We start from the raw sequence: 19,204 nt of genomic DNA, 5'->3' as shown, positions 1-19,204 counted from the left end.
TGAAAATTCTTCCTACAAAATTCTTTTCTTTCAGGTTTAAGAATGTAAATTTAATCTGATGTTAAGGAGTAATGACTGCAAATGGATAAGAACAATATTGTGTGTATAGCCATTTGTTAATGACTGAAAGTTTTTCCCAGAGTTATAAGGAATGTTACAACAAAGTTGTAAGGAATATTAGGGCTAAGGCAGATTTATATATTATATGGAAATGGAAATAAAATACTAACTGCTTTTGGGTTGAAATAATAAATTATTGTCTCTTTCTGATGTGATTTAAACCAAATTTGTTCTAATATTTTAAAATAACGGTCCTAATTAATAACTTAGAGCAAGGGCCCTACAGTGTTCCCATATTCTATCTTGTATATTGTACACATAAACCAAATTTTCTGCCTAAAGATATTTAGGCAGAAATTCTGCACATGATTATTTACAGGAAAAAAAGTTGGAAATAACAGAAGTATCTAAAAATAGAGGAGTGGTTAAGTAATTTATGGTATATGTGTTCAATGGAATATTTTATTATATTTTATATACACATGGTTTATGAAAATGTGTAAAACATTTATGATCCATTGGAAAAGAGCAGACCAAAAATAGAATATGCAGTACAATATTATGGAAAATATTTTAAAAGGACAAAATCAGGAAAGAAATATACCAAAAAATATTATAGTAGCAGTCATTTTCTTTGAGTGGTTGTTTAAACGGTGCTTTTAACTTTTTAAAATAGAGTTTTGATATTTTCTAAATATACAAAGCATCTCTTTTTAAAAAATATTTTTAACTTGAAGTAATTTAAAACTCACAGAGGGGTTACAGGAATCATTCAAAGAATTCCCCTGTGTTCTTCAGCCAAATTTGTTCTCTCTCTGTAAATCATTTGAGAGTAAGTTGCAGGTGGCTGGCTGCCCCTAAGTAAGCATATATTAAGTATGTATTTTTAAAAAACCAGGACATTTTCTTATGTAACAAGAGAATAATTATTGATTTCAGAAAATTTAACATTGATACGGAACTGTTATTTAATATATAGTCTACGTTTACATTTCTACAGTTGCCCCAATAATGTCCTTTATAGCAGTTTCTGACCCCAGCCCTTCCTCTTCCATGATCTGGTCCAGAATCACACATTGTATTTAGTTGTTATATCTCTTTTTTAATTTTAATTTTAATTTTATTAGAGACAGGCTTTCTGTTGCCCAGGCTGGAGTACAGTGGCACCATCATAGCTCACTACGGCTTTGAACTCCTGGGCTCAAGTGGTCCTCCCACCTCAGCCTCCCAAGTAGCTGGGACTAGAGGTGTGCACCACCGTGCTCAGCTAATTAAGAAAAAAAATTTGTAGAGATGAAGTCTTGCTCTGTTGCCCACGCTGGTCTTGAACTCTTGGCCTCAGGCAGTTTTTCCACCTCGGCCTCCCAAAGTGTTGGGGCTATAGGTGTGAGCTGCCGCACCCAGCTGCTTTTTTTTTTTAATGGAAAAAACAAATAGAAGTAGCTTGATGAATTTTACCATCTAATAGCTAGTATCATAAGGATTATAGCAAATACTTAAAAATTGGTAATGGGAGAAAGGATATAATGCTTTTTTTTGTTTTTTTGAGACATAGTTTCACTCTTGTCGCCCAGGCTGGAGTGCAATGGCATGATCTTGGCTCACTACAACCTCCGCCTCCTGGGGTTCAAGCGATTCTCCTGCCTCAGCCTCCCTGGTAGCTGGGATTACAGGCACCCGCCACTACGCCTAGCTAATTTTTGTATTTTTTTAGTAGAGACCAGGGTTTCACCATGTTGGCCAGGCTGGTCTCAACCTCCTGACTTCAGGTGATCTACCTGCCTTGGACTCCCAAAGTGCTGGGATTACAGGTGTGAGTCACCGCACCCAGCCCATATAATGCTGCTTAAATCAGATTTATGGTAGGTTGTTACTTTCAATTTCAAGCACTTCAAATATAAACTTCCTTTGTGTGTCATTTTAGGATCAAGCATTTGGAGAGCTGGAAAAGAATAGTGATAAATTTCTACTTGGAACATCATCATCAGAAAACAGTCAGCCTGCTCATCTTCATGAACTGCTATGTTCACTACAGAAACAGCTGCTGGCATTTTGCCATATCAATAACATTAGTGAGGTATGTGATTATTTGTCTTTTGTGGTGATCTATCAGGGACCTTGAAACTCAGATATTTGGATAGGCCATGATATTTTTGTACCTTGAATCTTTCAAAGTAGTAATTTAGGAACTTTTTTTCCTCTTAGAACTCAAGCAGTGTGGCATTGCTTCATAAACATCTTCAGCTTTTGTTGCCTCATGCCACAGATATTTATTCACGTTCTGCAAATTTGCTGAAAGAAAGTCCTTGGAATGGTAGTGTTGGAGAAAAATTAAGAGGTGAGTTTGGTATTTCATTTCAAATTTAATCAGTTGTTAAGAAGCAACAACACTTGCCTTTCCAAAGTCTTAAGAGGGCCAGAAGCCTCTGACTGGAATAGGAATAGTCTTGAATTTCCTTTCTATTGAAGATTCCTTTAGTCTTGGTTTGGGGGTAGTGTTAGCAGTGATTGATCTTAAAAAGAGTCTACTTGGCATTACAGAGGCCTAATTGAAAGGCACTGGATGATATAAACTCAAAAATATTAATTTTAAATGGCAGAAAGTGAGATTTTTTAATCTGCTCTTTTTTTTTTTTTTTTTTTTAAACCTGCTCTTTCTTTACCTTTCTCTTCAGCATTTACCATTTTTTCACTTTCCTTCTTGAAATTCTTTCTTTGGGCTTCTGTGTAGTCACAGTCCTTTTTTCTCTCCTCTTCCTCTGAGTCCTCTTTTTCAGTGGGTTCCTATAGGCTCCTCTTCCTTGGACATGCCCTCTAATGTTGAGGATCCTCTGAATTTTGCCTTCTATCCTCTTTCCTCCTCCAGTGGTCTTATCTAGTCTCAGTGTCTTTAACAACCACGTACATATTAATGACTCCTGTATTTCCATCTAGCTGAGAACACCTTTCCTGAGTCCTAGAGCCTTTCTTTAATTGCCTACTGGGTGTCTTTTCTTGGTTATCCAAAAGACAACCAAAATTTAATGTTTATCTAAAACCAGCTGCCTCTGAAGTTCCCTCACTAAAAAAAGAAAGAAGGGAACACTGTGAAACTGAAAACATTCCTCATTAGATATGTCCATTTGGCTGTTCTACAGCAACTAAAATATGTTCAAACTGAGCTCGTTTCTGAATGGCCCTCTCTGCCCTGATATACAATGAAATATTGAAACAAAATTGATTTAAAACCAATATGGATTATAAAAACACATTATTTAAGGTGATCTCGATTTTTAAAAAAGCAAATTTTGTTTAAAAAATATGAAAGCATTATCTCACTAGCAGGTAAGCACCAAGGGGACAGGAAGTTTTGACCACTTTCTTCATGGCTATATCCCTTTCACCTAGAACTGTGCCTGGTATGTCAATAAATATTTCTTGAGTAAATTATAAAACGAAGATAAATTAATGAATGAGAAATTCATAATGAATTTTAAGGAAAACAGTTTTAATCCTTTGAATTTGTTGATATGGAGGATACATACACTTTCCTATAAAGTGTTTGTTGGTGGTAGTTTCTGAAAGTGGATAAGCACTGATACTACATCAGCTACCAGGTAGGTGTTCAACAGAGAGTTATTGAATGAGTCTACTCTAGTTCCAAGCTAAAATAATATTTCTTAGGTTCCTTTTTTTAAAGTTCATTTGGAACAATTGTCCCATGTTTAATTTCTTGCCTTTCATAGATGTGATATACGTCTCAGCTGCTGGCAGTATGCTCTGCCAGATTGTTAACTCCCTGCTGTTACTCCCTGTGTCAGTGGCTCGGCCTTTATTGAGTTACCTCCTCGACTTGTTGCCACCTCTTGATTGCCTTAATAGACTCCTTCCAGCTGCTGATCTTTTAGAAGACCAGGAGTTACAGTGGCCTCTTCATGGTAAGTAAAGACAATAAAAGAGCAAATAATGCCTTTGAGAAAAGTTGTTCCTCTTGCACACATCACTGTGTTTTTCCATTGGAGTCTATCTATCCTAAGGCTATCAAAGGAATTTCATCACTGAAATCTTAAAAACTTTTCATATTTAAGTAAGTCCTCTTATTTTATTGGAAAGAATCCTGGGCTGGAGCATAAAAGGAAAAGCATTGGGGTTGGAAAGATGACCTTGAGGGCCTATCTTAATTTTAACATTATGCAGTTCAGTGATCAAGTGTCACTTAGTCCAAGTGTCAAATTTACAACCATATCAGGATGTTGATTAGGCTTTATATGGAGTTGTTCCAAGTTTATTCTTTCCTTTTTTTCTTTTTTTGAGATGGAGTCTCGCTCTGTCGCCCAGGCTGGAGTGCAGTGGCACGATCTTGCCTCATTGCAACCTCTGCCTCCTGGGTTCAAGCGATTCTCCTGCCTCAGCCTCCTGAGTAGCTGGGATTACAGGCATGCACCACCACATCCAGCTAATTTTTGTAATTTTAGTAGAGTCGGGGTTTCACCATGTTGGCCAGGCTGTTCTTGTACTCCTGACCTCGTGATCTGCCCACCTCAGCCTCCCAAAGTGCTGGGATTACAGACGGGAGCCACCGCGCCCGGCCAGTTTATTCTTTTCTAAAGCGTCTCAGAACTTGCTAAGATTCAGTCTATTTCTATCAGGTGAGTAAGGTGTCATTTTATTTTTTTCATCTGTGGTTATAACTGATATTTTTCTATAATTTTATTTTTTCATGCTATCCTCTCCTAGTTTTTACTACCAAAATTATACTAATCTCATAGCATGAACGCGGAACTTCCTTTTATTCCTGTTCACTGAAATAATTTGTGTAAGATAGGAGTTATCTCTTCCTGAAGTTTTAGAAGAATTTATCTATGAAACTATCTGGCCCTGGTGTTTTGTTTGTAGACAGACTCTGGCAATTCTCATTCTTCAGTGATTAGTATTCCCTTCCATCTTATGTGTTTCTTCTCAAGTCCATTTTGGAAATATATATATATTTCTAGGAATGTTATTTTGTTGATTGTCAAATTTATTGGCATAAAGTTATTTATAATATTCATGGTTTTAAAAAATCTCTAGTATATCTATGGTTATATCCTCTTTATTCCTATTTTTTGAATTTGTGCCATCTTTTTTTCTTGAGTAATTTTCTTAATCGTTTATCCATTTTCCTTTTAGATAACTTATCCATTATCATTTCAAATAACTACTTTTTGGATTTTTCAATCTCTGTTTTTGTTTCATTGGTATGTGTTCCTTATAGCTGTCATTTCGTGAAGTCAAGAACTTTTAAAAACAAATGTACAATAAGAAAGCATGGATCTGGGCCGGGCATGATGGCTCATGCCTATAATCCCAGCACTTTGGGAGGCTGAGGCCGCCGGATCACCTGAGGTTAGGAGTACAAGACCAGCCTGGCCAACATAGCGAAACCCCATCTCTACTAAAAATACAAAAATTAGCCAGGCACTGTGGTGCACACCTATACTCCCGGCTACTTGGGAGGCTGAGACAGGAGAATCGCTTGAACCTGGGAGGCAGAGGTTTCAGTGACCCAAGATCATGCCACTGCACTCCAGCCTGGGTGACAGAACGAGACTCTGTCCGCTCCCCCCTACCCCCGCCCCCCAGAAAAAAAGAAAGCATGGGTCTGGATCTTAGTATTAAGGCAATTCTGAATTCAAGACTTAAAAAGCATTAAACAATCTTGAATGTCATTTTAATGGATAAATTTGTGTGTTGATTTTGGAGGAATAAACTCAGAATACTCCCCAAAGATAGTGAATTTTGGTCTGGATAATGAAAAGTAGGAATATAATTGATTGGAATAATGTTGTCATATGTTGTTTTAATGTTTATCTTAAAATTAGTAACTTTACCAAAGAAAATTTTATTTGATAGCATAACTTCTCTGGATATTATTTTAAATCAGTCTGGTAAAGAGAAAAAATACAGAAAGTATTATAATTTGTGTTTTCATCATAAAATATTTTGCATCAGTATCTTATTGCAGTACAGTAGGAGACTCTTAGAAATATTTTGAATCTTAAAAGTACCAGATAAAGACACAATAACTAATGATTTTGTCTTTAGGAGGGCCAGAACTAATCGATCCTGCTGGTCTGCCATTACCTCAGCCAGCTCAGTCCTGGGTATGGCTTGTGGATCTAGAAAGAACAATTGCCCTCCTTATTGGGCGGTGTCTTGGTGGCATGCTTCAGGGCTCCCCTGTGTCTCCAGAGGAACAGGACACTGCATATTGGATGAAAACGCCACTGTTCAGTGATGGTGTAGAAATGGACACTCCTCAGTTGGGTAATGTGCTTCTCTGCAGCATTTAAAATACATGCCTGTTTGTACCTCAATTGGAGATTTCTCTCTTCTGAGTTTGCTAAATAGAGAACTGACAGGCACCAATTGCAACATTAGCAGTGTAGGGAATCTGGGGCTATGACTTGGAGCCCTAAGAAAAATGGTTAAATCCTGCAGCACGGTATGGTGAAAAGAGCCCCCAAAGGAAATATAAATTGTAGGTCTGGTCCTACTCTATCATATTTATCACTCATTTTGAGCAAGTCGTCTAACTCAATGCTTCATCACTTATCTTCCGAAGCTTGGAGGTTATGAAACTGCTTCCCAGAATGTAAAGCACTGTGAGAGTACTTAACCATGGCTTATCAGTGCAGCACCCCTCAGATGTGAGTGGTGAGTGGCAGCCTCTTTTCCTCGCAGCCTGTCTTGCTTTCATGCTGACATTATATTATGTCCTAATTTTTTCTTCGCCACTTAAAGTGCCTTTAGGATTTCCCTTCTGCATCATCTTCCATTTGTATATATTGTTGGCAGGCTAGTTCCTAGACTGAACATGAAGACTTATCCGGTACCCCACATAATCCGGTTGTTTTATCTAGAATTGGTCCTTTAATCTCTCTAGGCTTCTAATTTTGATTCTATAAAATGATGATTTGGATTAGACAGGCTACATGATATTATTAGATCTAAAATTTATTATTTCTCTGATAAGAGAAAGAGACTCAACATGTCCCTGAAGGAAAGTCTAAGAGAGACTGAGAGGAAAGAAGGAAAGAAGGAGAGCTGAAAAGAAAAGAAAAAACAAAACAAAATGAGAAAGATTATGCTTTGGGATTTGGAGGGTTGGAGAGTGGGAGTGAAGGAAGCAGTTGAGGATTTTCCTCCGTTTCCAAATATGAGTGTACATTCATCATTTCATTTATGAACCAGAAAGTGATTTTGGCCATGGCTGATGAATGTTGGACTGGTGTTTATGAAACATTTTGTTAAAGAAAGTAAAATTCTGGTTTTTCAAGGGGTATTTAACATGAAAAAGATAGTTCCACTGCTGTCAGTGTTTAACCTTGTGACAGTCCTAAAGGACCTCCTGAGAACAAAAGTATCTCTATCTCTACCCTCTTCATATTTCTGTTATATTTACTCAATTAAACTGGCCTTTAATATGAAGAAAATCAATTTCTGTTTAATGTTATTTTTCACTTTTTAAGTTACAAAATCATGAAACTATTAAAATTTTATTTTGTTTACTTGCATGTATTAGAAAAAGGTATTATCCTTCGTAAAATTATAAAAATACAATAATTCAGTTATACTATGGGTTAAATTGATTTTTGATACTAGCGCAAGAACCTCATCATCACTTAGAACATGGTTTTGTTTGTTTTTTAAATGTGAAATGAATTCTGAATGTCAAATGTCCCACTGAAAAGTTAGGAACCACTTGTACAAATATAAATATCAATTGAGAAATTGTTCATGGTATCTTTTACATGGATCATTTTTAACTGATTATTTTTACTTAAGTCTATTAAAAAATGGTCTAGTCGCTTTTTCAATGGTTCCTTGTTTCTCAAAGAGGATATCATTCCATTTTGAGCGAGATGGTTTTTTGTTATACAAGACTGTTGCATGTTTAGGACATGTAGTTTCTCTGGCCTCTGCCTGCCAAAACACCAGAGTTGTAGGGTATAGCTCAGAGGTAAAGCATTTGACTGCAAAATGCCAGAGTTTTTTTTGGAGTGTCACAATTGGTAGAGTGTCACATCCTTTTGGAGAATGTAAAAGGGTTGATACTACCTCCAACTGAAAAACATTAAAGGACTTTACCTTGGTAGCATCTACTTAAAATGGTTTAAAGTTTATCATTTCATAATCATTAAATAAATGTAAGATTTTATCTGTAGTACCAAAATTTATGATGTTAAAATTGGTAACGTGAGTATTTTTTTTAGATAAATGTATGAGTTGCCTGTTAGAAGTAGCACTTTCTGGAAATGAAGAACAGAAGCCTTTTGATTATAAATTGCGGCCTGAAATTGCTGTCTATGTAGACTTGGCATTGGGTTGTTCTAAAGAGCCTGCCCGAAGCCTTTGGATCAGCATGCAGGACTATGCTGTTAGTAAAGGTAAGATAAAGAAGATAAAGGGAGTAAATTTGTAGTTAGCTCATAATGCTCGCAAATATATATGCAATATATATAAGTGAAAATCATAGGGATCACCCTTTTTTTAAATAGGAAAAGGTATTAACATTTTTAAACAATTTGTTTTTCCCTTTGTGGAAAATAGTGTAACTATTTTTTATATACATGTATTCCACTTAAACCTACTGTGTGAAAATTGAGATTTATGTAATACATTTATAGGTAATCATTTTACTAAAGTATAGTAGTCTCCCCATATCCGCGGGTGATGTGTTCCAAGACTCTCAGTAGATTGCCTGAAACCACAGGTAGTACCGTATCCTATATACATTACGTTTTTTTCCTGTGTGTACATACTTGCCCATGGTAAAGTTTAATTTATAAATTAGGCATAGTAAGACATTAACAACAACAATAATAAAATAGAACAATTACAATAATATGCTAACTGAATCACTACTCTTGCATTTTGGGGCCAGTATTAAGTAAAATAAGGGTTGCGTGAACACAAGCACTGTGATACTGCCAGCAGTAGATCGTATAACCAAGAGGGTTAGTAAGTGCCTTCATGAGATTTGATCATACTACTCAGAAGGGCATGCAATTTAAAAGTTATGAATTGTTTATTTCTGGAATTTTCCATTTAATATTTTTGGACCACAGTTGACTGCAAGTAACTGAAACCATGAAAAGCACGATCGTGGATAAGGGAGACTATTGTATTCCATGCTATGTAAATGGATCTATTTTAAGAGTCTGTTTAACGATTATCTTCCCTTTGCAAGCCCTAGTTTAATTAATGACTGAAAGGATGTGTACTTAGAAGTCTAAGCTATAGGTGCGGTCAGTATTTCTTCATCTATAAAACATGTTGCCTACTCTAGAGTGCCGATGAAGATTCCAGTTTGAGATAAGATATACTATTAAGTACCGTGGCAAAGTACTATGCAAGTTTATGGTGGTATTTCAGTTTCTAATATTATTTGATTAAGAAAATTAATTTTATAGGCTGGGCACAGTGGCTCACGCCTGTAATCTCAGCACTTTGGGAGGCTGAGGTGGGAGGTATCACTTGAGGCCAGGAGTTCGAGACCAGCCTGGCCAACATGGCAAAACCCTGTCTCTACTAAAAATACAAAAAAAATTAGCTGGTCATGGTGGTGTGTGCCTGTAATCCCAGCTACTTGGGAGGCTAAAGCACAACAATCACTTGAACCCAGGAGGCGGAGGTTGCAGTGAGTTGAGATTGCACCACTGCATTCCAACTTGAGTGACAGAGTGAGACTGTCTCAAAAAACAAGCAACAACAACAAAGAAAATTAATTTTATGTACATATTTTCAAAGACTGTACCTGATTTCTTTTTAGCTCCTTTGTTTTTTTAACAATGATCGGGATTGTTCAGAATCACCTATCTCTAGTTTTCTTTTTCTGTGTCATTCTCTTATCCTGTCATTAATTTTGTCCATTTGTTTTAGATTTTCTTTCTTGTGTGATCAAAATGGCAAAAATAAATACATTTTTACTTTTTATTGGCCTTTATTTTTTATAAAGAAAATGAAATGAGATACATATTATTCAGATCTACCAATAAGATGACACCTTTGAACGTTTAATCTCATCTGGTTTTTTTTTTTTTATTTTTTTATTTTTTTTGAGACAGTCTCCTCTTGTCACCCAGGCTGGAGTGCAGTGGCATGATCCCAGCTCACTGCAACCTCTGCCTTCCGAGTTCAAGTGATTCTCCTGCCTCAGCCTCCCGAGTAGCTGGGATTACAGGCATGCACCACCACACCCAGCTAATTTTTGTATTTTTAGTAGAGATGGGGTTTATGCCATGTTGGCCATGGCTGGTCTCGAACTCGTGACCTCAGGTGATCCATCCACCTCAGCCTCCCAAAGTGCTGGGATTACAGGTGTGAGCCATGGCGCCTGGCCCCATTTTGTTTCTTAATCATTTATTCATTCATTCTGTTGTGGTGACTCCTACCAGAGGTGAAATAGTAATGAGGAGGAAAAAAGTTTACTTTCTAAGATGTATTTTCTGATATTTCATATTTGTAACATTTGCTTGGGATATGCGGTTAGGTTTTCTATACCACATTAACACTTATTACCTTGCACTGAGAACTAAAAAAAAACTAGATATAAGGTGAATAAAAACTTGTTGTATGGGTCTGTTTGTTGTATTGCTTATACACTGTAAGCATAGACTTTATTCCTGAGTAGTGGAAACATTCTTTGTTGTTTGGTATGAAATGAACATAACTTTAATGAAGGTGTTTTAAAGGAACCCATTATTTTAAAAATGGCACAGGAGAGTAATACCTGCTAAATTTAAAACACAACAAAGAGTGTTACTTTAGTTTGCTTTTAAAATTGAATATTAGGTTCCTTGAAATGGAGTCTTGTTGGATTTTTTAGTCATAGCAGTTCTCAGATTAGCAAGCAATTCCATGGAATGGATGATTTCTTAAGAGCCTGATGAGGAAAAAATTTGTACATTATACAGACTGTGATTCTAAGATTCTCTGTGGGCTGTAAGATTTTCTTAAAATCTGGCATATTTGTCCTTGTCAATTTTTTTTACTGATAAAGCAGGATAAGTCTGAACTTAAATTTCTGACTTAGGCATACTGAAATGAAAACCAGCATATAACATTTTTATCTCTGGAGATGAGAGTTTTAAGAAGGAATTAAGAACCAAAATTAATTTGAGGCTAAAAATTTTTCAAGCGCATTTTTTGTTGGTTTTGTTTTGTTTTGTTTATAAGTAGCCCAGACATTTAGCAAATCTGTCAAATGAACAGAGACTAGCAGTCCCTCTGGGAGCAGAGTGGACAATAACTCTCCCACCCCCATTTGAAATCTACTGAATATACTACATTGTTAAAATACAATACTGGTGTGCCAACATAGAATTAAAGAATGGGAAGAGGCCGAGTGTGGTAGCTCATGCCTGTAGCTCTAGCTACTTAGGAGGCTGAGGTGGGAGGATCGCCTGAGCCCAGGGGTTTGAGACTGCAGTGAGCTATATAGCCACCACTGCACTCTAGCCTGGACAACAGAGTGAGACCCTGTCTCTTAAAAAAAAAAAAAAAAAAAAAAAAAAAAGAATGGGAAGAAAAAGCACCTGACTAGTCCTCATCATCTAATGTTGTGATTTGGGTTTTCAACTACATGTCTTCATTTCTGTTTGAAGAAATGTTGTTTCATTTCTTACCCACTTAGATGTACTTGTATTCACAGTATATACTTTCGTGGCGTCAAATACCAGATACATGTATACATGACTAGTTTACTCACTATCTTCTCTAGAATGTTTAATGGAGAGTATTCAAAACTAGACTCCTGATTCCAGCTCCCTACCCTCCAAACTGTTCCTGTGGTCTTCCTTTCTCAGTAAATGCCAACTACATTTTAAATACATTTAGAATTACCTTTGACTTCTCTCATATTCTCACATCACAGATCTGATCTATCAACAAGTCCTGTCCATTCCACCTTCAAAATGCATGTGGACTCTCCAGCCACTTGTCATTACCTTCGCTGCTCTTACGTTTTTCTGAGCCATCATCATTTCTCACTTGAATTACTGCAATAATTACTTCTGCTGTTGCTGTCCCTATAAGTCAGTTCTCCACTCAGCAGAGCGAGCTTTCAAAAATACAAGTCAGATCATGTTGTATCTCTGTTCAAAGCCTTCTAATGCTGCTTCTCATTTTTCTCAGAGTAAAACCTGGAGGACTTGTACTGGCCTGCAAGGCCATTGGGATCTGGTCCCCAGCCAGCTCTCTGATGTCTTCTACCCATTCCGTGCATGCATGGTTTGCCCCAGCCACACTGGCCTCCTTGAACCCATCCCACATCCTCTGCACTAGCTTTTTCTGAGGGGACCCATTTTCACAAGCGTCTTCCCCCACTTCATTTAGATCTCTGCTCAAATGTAACCTCATCAGAAATTTTCCCAGACCACCTTATATAAAGTAGTAATCCCACATATACAGTACTCCCTGTCTCCTTACCCTGCTTTATTTTCCCTCATAGCACTTACTTGTCACTTAATGTTTTCATTTTAATTTTCTCTCCTGCCCCCCTCCTCCTAACAAGAATATAAGCTTTGTTAGATCAGGGATTTAGTTTTGTTCACTGCTGTATCCACAGTGCTTGGAACAGTAAGTGGGATCTAATGAGGTGCATTTGTTAAGTAACTGTTTAGAAAGATGATAAAATTCAGGTGTTGGATGACTAAAGCTATAAAAATTACCTCTGAACTGTTTTCTGAGCCCTTTTAAATGTCAATGCATCATTTTTATTTTCAGATTGGGACAGTGCAACTTTAAGTAATGAGTCACTCTTGGACACTGTGTCTAGATTTGTTCTTGCAGCTCTTCTGAAGCACACAAATTTACTTAGTCAAGCATGTGGAGAAAGCCGGCAAGTAACTTAAAACTATCCTCAGACAAATATTTGCCCTCATGATGTTAGAAATTAGGTAACTTTTCTATTTTGGTTCTTCATTTAGATATCAACCTGGTAAACACTTATCAGAAGTGTACCGTTGTGTATACAAAGTTCGAAGTCGTTTACTTGCTTGCAAGAACCTTGAACTTATTCAAACAAGGTCATCATCACGGGACAGATGGGTAAAGTTTGAAATCAGTTAATTTCTGTGTTTTTCTGCAAGCTGTGAGAGCTAGCTCTAAATTGGTTTATGTGAGAAAAAAATGTGCCTTGGTTATTGCATATGTTCAATACATGTTGAGTAGTTCTTTTTCTAGTAGAAAAAAAAAAGGAAAAGATTTGAGATTTACTTAACTTCACATTTACCAAGTGTGATATGGGTTCTAAGAAACTTTAGTTGGCTGCATAAATATTAGTAACAAATTGAATGATTCAAATCATAGGAATTGTTATTTCTGTCTTTGTGCTGATCAGGCCACATTTGAATTATCCTGTTTAATTTGGGGTGCCATAATTTATGAGGGACATTAAGAAATACTTTGGATTGATAAAGTCCAAAAATTATGTCATACAAGGACTAGAAAGTATCAAAAATGTTCAGCTTAGAGAAGTGAAAACCAAGGAGGGGGTTGTATGTGTGTGTGTGTGTGTGTGTCACATAATAGCTGCCTTAAAAATACTTAAAAAAGAGCTTCTCTGTAAGAGAGGAAATAAATGTGTTCCTTGTTCTGGAGGACACAACTAGGACCAAAGGGTAACCATCAAATGGGGAATCATTTTATCTGAATATTAGGAAAATAGGCCTTCTGATGATTAGAGTTGTCTACCATTGGAAATGAAGATTGAAACTACTTATTTTTTATTTTATTTTTGAGACAGTCTCACTCTGTCACCCAGGCTGGAGTGCAGTGGCACGATCTTGGCTCACTGCAGCCTCCACCATCCAGGTTCAAGTGATTCTCCTGCCTCAGCCTCCCAAGTAGCTGGGATTACAGGCATGCACCACCACGCCCTGCTAATTTTGTGTATTTTTAGTAGACATGGGGTTTCACCGTGTTGACCAGGCTGGTTTTGAACTCCTCAAGTGAGGAGTTTGAACACCTCAAGTGATCCACCCGCCTCGGCCTCCCAAAGTGCTAGGATTATAGGCGTGAGCCACCTCACCTGGCCGAAACTACTTATTAAGAACAGTCCAGAAGTAATTCTTGCAGCAAAAAGGAGATAATTTCTAAAGTGCTTGGTAATCTTGATAACATGATCATAAAATTATAAATGCAAGCCTGGATAATAAAACATTATCTTTGTAGTGCTTACTTTGAAACTTAACTAATCAGATGCTTTGCACTCCATTATTTAGTCCTTAGATTTAAAAAAACAAACTCTGTCTCTCCGTTTGTAGACTTTTGGCATATACTGACTTAGTGTTTGTGGATCTGTTTGTTGGTGACCTTGAAAGTCCATGAAATGTATTAATTTGCCATGTTGTTGAGGCTCAGATTTGAAACTCATATATGGGGATAAATGACATGTACTGTGTGAGTCTGACTAAGTATCCCCATCTCTGTAAAACTCTTAAGTTATTTAATGGTCATGAGTCACAGGTAACTTTTATGATGGATCTGATGTTATAATTAAAATTTTTCATTTGTGTTTTATATTGAATGGTATTTATGACTGTCTGAGTATCTGTTTTAAGGATTCTTTCCTTTGTCTAGAGACTGCTAGGTAGTAACCACTGTGGGAAATCAAGTCAACATTGTCCTCAGCAGATTTCTAATTTTTGGTTTGTTCAGGGGCAAAGTTAAAGAAAAAAAATTAAAACCAATACTGTTTTAAATTTAGAATTATTAAACATTTATGCAGAGTAATAGTAACATAAACAACTTGAAGAAAATGGAATGGAATCAAAATTCTCTGCTTTAATTACCTCTTATGCTTGGTATCGTGTTCATCACAACTTACTAAGTTGCAGCTCTGTAGGAATTTATAGCTGAATAGCAATATAGATATGAATAAATTTACAGCATGACATTTTAATCAAAATAATGAGGAAGGAAGAGCATATATGTGTCTGTATGTATTTTGTATACATACATTATTTCTAATCTTTAAGATTCATCTAGTGTATCTTTTGGGTTTTTGTAGTAAAGTTCATGTGTTATTACTGATATCAACAATATTTTCCATGATAAAAAATTAAAGGTTTTTTAAAGTTTTAAAAATATTTTGGAAAAAATGTATTTAGTGTAGCTTCTGATAATTTCTTTAAGATATCAGAAAACCAGGACTCTGCAGATGTTGATCCTCAGGAGCATTCATTTACTCGAACTATTGATGAAGAAGCTGAAATGGAAGAACAGGCTGAGAGAGACCGGGAAGAGGGGCATCCGGAGCCAGAGGATGAAGAGGAGGAACGGGAACATGAAGTGATGACAGCTGGCAGTGAGTATACCCTTCTTACTTTCTAGATACAAACTGTGGCATGCTTTCTGGTAGGGGAACTAACTTGAAAGAGAAAGGCAAAGTTTCTCCATAGTTTTTCTAAAAGGACTTTATATTCTGCTGGTGATCTCAATTTGTATTAGCTGACATTTCAGGGGCTCCTACAACTGTGCTAGTACTATTCCGATGCTTTTGGATTACATATTCAGGGCTGAGAAGCTCTGGAAGTAGGAATGTCAGTACCTGCTTCACTGAGCCTCATGCATGAAATAAAACTCATGAGTCATCGGATAGGGCCATTCAAAATATGTCCTCTGGGGCAACAAGTTGTCCACCAGCCTCGAAGACCTCTGAGCGGTGAGGAAGAGAGCCCCTTTCTATGCCTATTAGGAGAGCCATATTGTTTTCCATGTGTGGAACTTTCAAAATTATAAATTTCACCCACTGACTACACTACTGTTTCGATAGGGAGCAAGAATATACATGAGGCTGCTATTGACTGGGTGCATAAAACTTTTTGTACCTTAATATTCCAAGGCTACAGATAGTTTTTAAAGGTAATTATTTATATATTTAAAGAGAAGTGTCAAAGCTTTTAAAACATTTATTAGTATCTTTTGAGTGATTTGGCTATTTCCAGTTAAAGTGTGCATTCAATCTGTACCCTAAAACATTATGATCAGCAATGCCTTTGGTTTTGAGATTGTCTGTATCTGTCAATTAACTTGGCACTTACTTTATTATCAACTTATTTGTGTTCTGCATACTTCTAAAAATGATTTTTGAGGGGGCTTGAAACAAGATTAAACATGATTTAAATAAAAGGAAAAAGATCCAAATGGAGTAAAGGGAGTTGGAGATGGGGAAGGAAAATAATTGTATTTTAAAAACCTAGGCTGAGGGAACTTTTACACTTGAATATAAACTTAGTTTAGAAATTCCTGGAAGCAGACTGAAGGTGAAAATATAGTAAAGTATAACCCTCAATTACAATAAAAGAATGATAGTCATCTGGGAACTAATACTTTTTAAACTAGCTATGCTTTTAGAGCACCTATATATGCCAGGCACTGGTCAAGTTCTTTACATAGATTAGCTCATTATCATAACTGTCTAAAGTTCTAGTACTACCTCATTCTAAAGATGGATGAATTAAGGTTTAAGGATGCAAAATTGTATGACTTAGGCCACAGTTAGTAGCAGCTAGAATTAGAACCAGGTCTGCCCCAAACACCAATGACCATTCTCTTAACCACTTTAATTGATTTCTAGCCCTGGACTCAGAGGGCTTATTGCTTTGATTTTTGTGGAAATAAGGGACCTTTAATAGCATAACGAAAATATTGTCACAATTTTATAAAATATACAGATCAATTTTTAAAGTTTGTACTTCCATATTAACTGATGAATTTAGTATTTTACCAACTTTTTTGGCCTGGTTTCCCATTAAGAATAATTTGATTTTAATAATTCTGTGAAACAAGCATTATCTCTGTTTCTCAGTTGAGGAAACTAAGGCTCGGGGAGGTTCAACATGTTACATAACATCACACAGCCAGTAAATCATCTGTCCTCATACCCATCATAACAAATGGCCTTTCTAATGGCATCAATATTATACCCCATTGAGATTACGCTGTATGATGTGCTTATTAATACTCAGTTCTAAACACTCAAAACTTTGAATTTCAAGTTAAATCCATTACAATTTGCATTATCAAGAACCTTCTTGAAAGTAGCATTAAATTCTTCATGCTGAAATAGTGTATGTCACCTTGGTAAAATTCCTTGGCAGTGGCAAACTCACAGAGTCCTTTAAAAGATCATGGTAATAACATAAACTGGGAGTTGTGTTTTAATAAAACTAGTGCTAGGATACCCCACAAAAAAAAAAAAAAAAAAAAGAACCGTCTTTGGGCCATGCGTGGTGGCTCACGCCTGTAATCCCAGCACTTTGGGAGGCCGAGGCAGGCGGATCAAGAGGTCAGGAGTTCGAGACCAGACTGGCCAGCATGGTGAAACCCCGTCTCTACTAAAGATATAAAAAATTAGCCCGGCGTGGTGGCGCGTGTCTGTAATACCAGCTACTCAGGAGGCTGAGGCAGGAGAATCGCTTGAACCTGGGGGCGGAGGTTGCAGTCAGCCGAGATCGTGCCACTGCACTCCAGCCTGGGCGACAGAGTGAGACTCCATCTTCAAAAAAAAAAAAAACAGAAAAAGGAAAAAAAGAAGAATACTGTCTTCACTCCAAATTTGTGCAAAAAATTTCTTTTCTAATGTGAAATATCTACCACTGCATCAGAACCTTGTTAACTCCACTGATGGAAAGGCTGGCGTCAGATGGGTATTCCTGGTGATGCCATCTCACTCTGGAGGCAATCTTGCCCCATATATTAAAACTAAATTCTGTTTCAGCAAAGACCTTTAGTGACAGTGCTTATTTAATGTGTTTAAGGTACAGCAAAGTGTGGATGTTAGGGATTATATGGACTTTGGAAGGGGAAAGAGGATTTTTTGTTGTAACTAATATAACTTAAATTTTGTCCGGTTTTTTTTTTTCTTTTGAAACTTCACATTTTTCATACCAAGCTTGTGAACGTTTTAGAAATAAGCAGTTATTTTTACCTAACCTTGTGCTTCACAGGCTTTTGTGGGTTTCAAAATCAGCTGAAGGGCCTTTAAAACACAGATTGCTGGGTCCCCCTCCTAGAGGTTCTGATTCAGAAGGTCTGGGGTGGGCCTGATAATTTGCGTTTCTAACCAGATGATGTGGGTACTGCTGGTCTGGGACCATACGTTGAAAATAACTGATCTAATTCATTAATAACATTTGAAATGTGATTACATTAAAATTCTATAAAGGCAGATTAGTACTTCCTAATGTAATTTTTATGAAAATACAGTATTTTAATATATTTTAAATGTAATTTTTAACTAAGTTAACTATGTTGTATATAATGTCTAAAAAATAATTTTTCCCTCTTTCAGTAAGTTTTTGGTCCAAACTTTTTGACTATTTTTATTGTTATTTTCTTTGCTTTTCTCTCCCCATGTGTTAAGACCTTGTTTTTGTGTTGCATGTTACAGAAATCTTTCAGTGTTTCCTCTCAGCACGTGAAGTAGCTCGTAGCCGAGACCGAGATAGAATGAACAGTGGGGCAGGGTCTGGGGCTCGAGCTGATGATCCACCTCCTCAGTCTCAGCAAGAGCGAAGGGTCAGCACAGACCTTCCTGAGGGTCAGGATGTGTACACTGCTGCATGCAACTCCGTGATCCATCGGTGTGCCCTGTTAATATTAGGAGTAAGTCCTGTGATAGATGAGCTTCAGAAGCGAAGAGAAGAAGGACAGTTGCAGCAACCTTCAACAAGTGCCTCTGAAGGGGGTGGACTTATGACCAGGTGGGACTGACTAGACACTGAAAACATGACCTACTCACTTCCCTTTGTTACTTTATGCACTGAAATGGTTTGTTTCCAAAGTTACAGTGTTCTGATGTTAACATAGACATGAAAGAAGAAATGCAAATTGACTAGGATGAATTTAAAGTAAATACTGATACTGATTCAGCATGGGCTATAAATTTCTGATTGAATGAGGAGGCACAGGTTTTCATCTATATAAACAACAGCAGTGAAAAAGCATGTGAAGTTACTTGCATCGCTCTGTAGTTTAGTGACATGCAAATTATTTTGAGAAGGGCTTTGTGCTCAGACAAGAGTCAGGATTTCCTGTCAACTGACATTACTCCTCACTGTGTGTGTATATTATCTCTATGCTCCAATTCCATTCAATTTTATGTTCACTAACAGTC

At 36.8% G+C, this 19,204-nt stretch overlaps 1 protein-coding gene across 8 annotated transcripts in view; it reads left to right on the top strand.

Annotated features, from left to right (window-relative positions):
* The window catches only part of HERC1 (HECT and RLD domain containing E3 ubiquitin protein ligase family member 1), a 240,864-nt gene that overhangs the window by 105,559 nt on the left and 116,101 nt on the right, over positions 1-19,204 (top strand). For 7 of the 8 annotated variants that reach the window (XR_004030537.1, XM_030814531.1, XM_030814532.1 and 4 more), the window contains exons 15-23: positions 1,985-2,137; positions 2,266-2,398; positions 3,786-3,977; positions 6,124-6,345; positions 8,295-8,468; positions 12,808-12,922; positions 13,011-13,131; positions 15,220-15,391; positions 18,452-18,791. Coding sequence is in view for 7 of the 8 variants with exons in the window: in XM_030814531.1 (XP_030670391.1) it covers positions 1,985-2,137; positions 2,266-2,398; positions 3,786-3,977; positions 6,124-6,345; positions 8,295-8,468; positions 12,808-12,922; positions 13,011-13,131; positions 15,220-15,391; positions 18,452-18,791 (1,622 nt within the window). In the remaining variant the exon portion in view is untranslated. The remainder of the gene's footprint in view (positions 1-1,984; positions 2,138-2,265; positions 2,399-3,785; positions 3,978-6,123; positions 6,346-8,294; positions 8,469-12,807; positions 12,923-13,010; positions 13,132-15,219; positions 15,392-18,451; positions 18,792-19,204) is intronic. The other variant, XM_030814537.1, reaches the window with a different exon arrangement.

Source organism: Nomascus leucogenys, chromosome 6 (assembly GCF_006542625.1).
Source record: "Nomascus leucogenys isolate Asia chromosome 6, Asia_NLE_v1, whole genome shotgun sequence".
Classification (NCBI taxonomy): domain Eukaryota; kingdom Metazoa; phylum Chordata; class Mammalia; order Primates; family Hylobatidae; genus Nomascus; species Nomascus leucogenys.
Note: the sequence above shows the minus strand (reverse complement) of the source record. Positions and strands in the feature narration are given on the sequence as shown.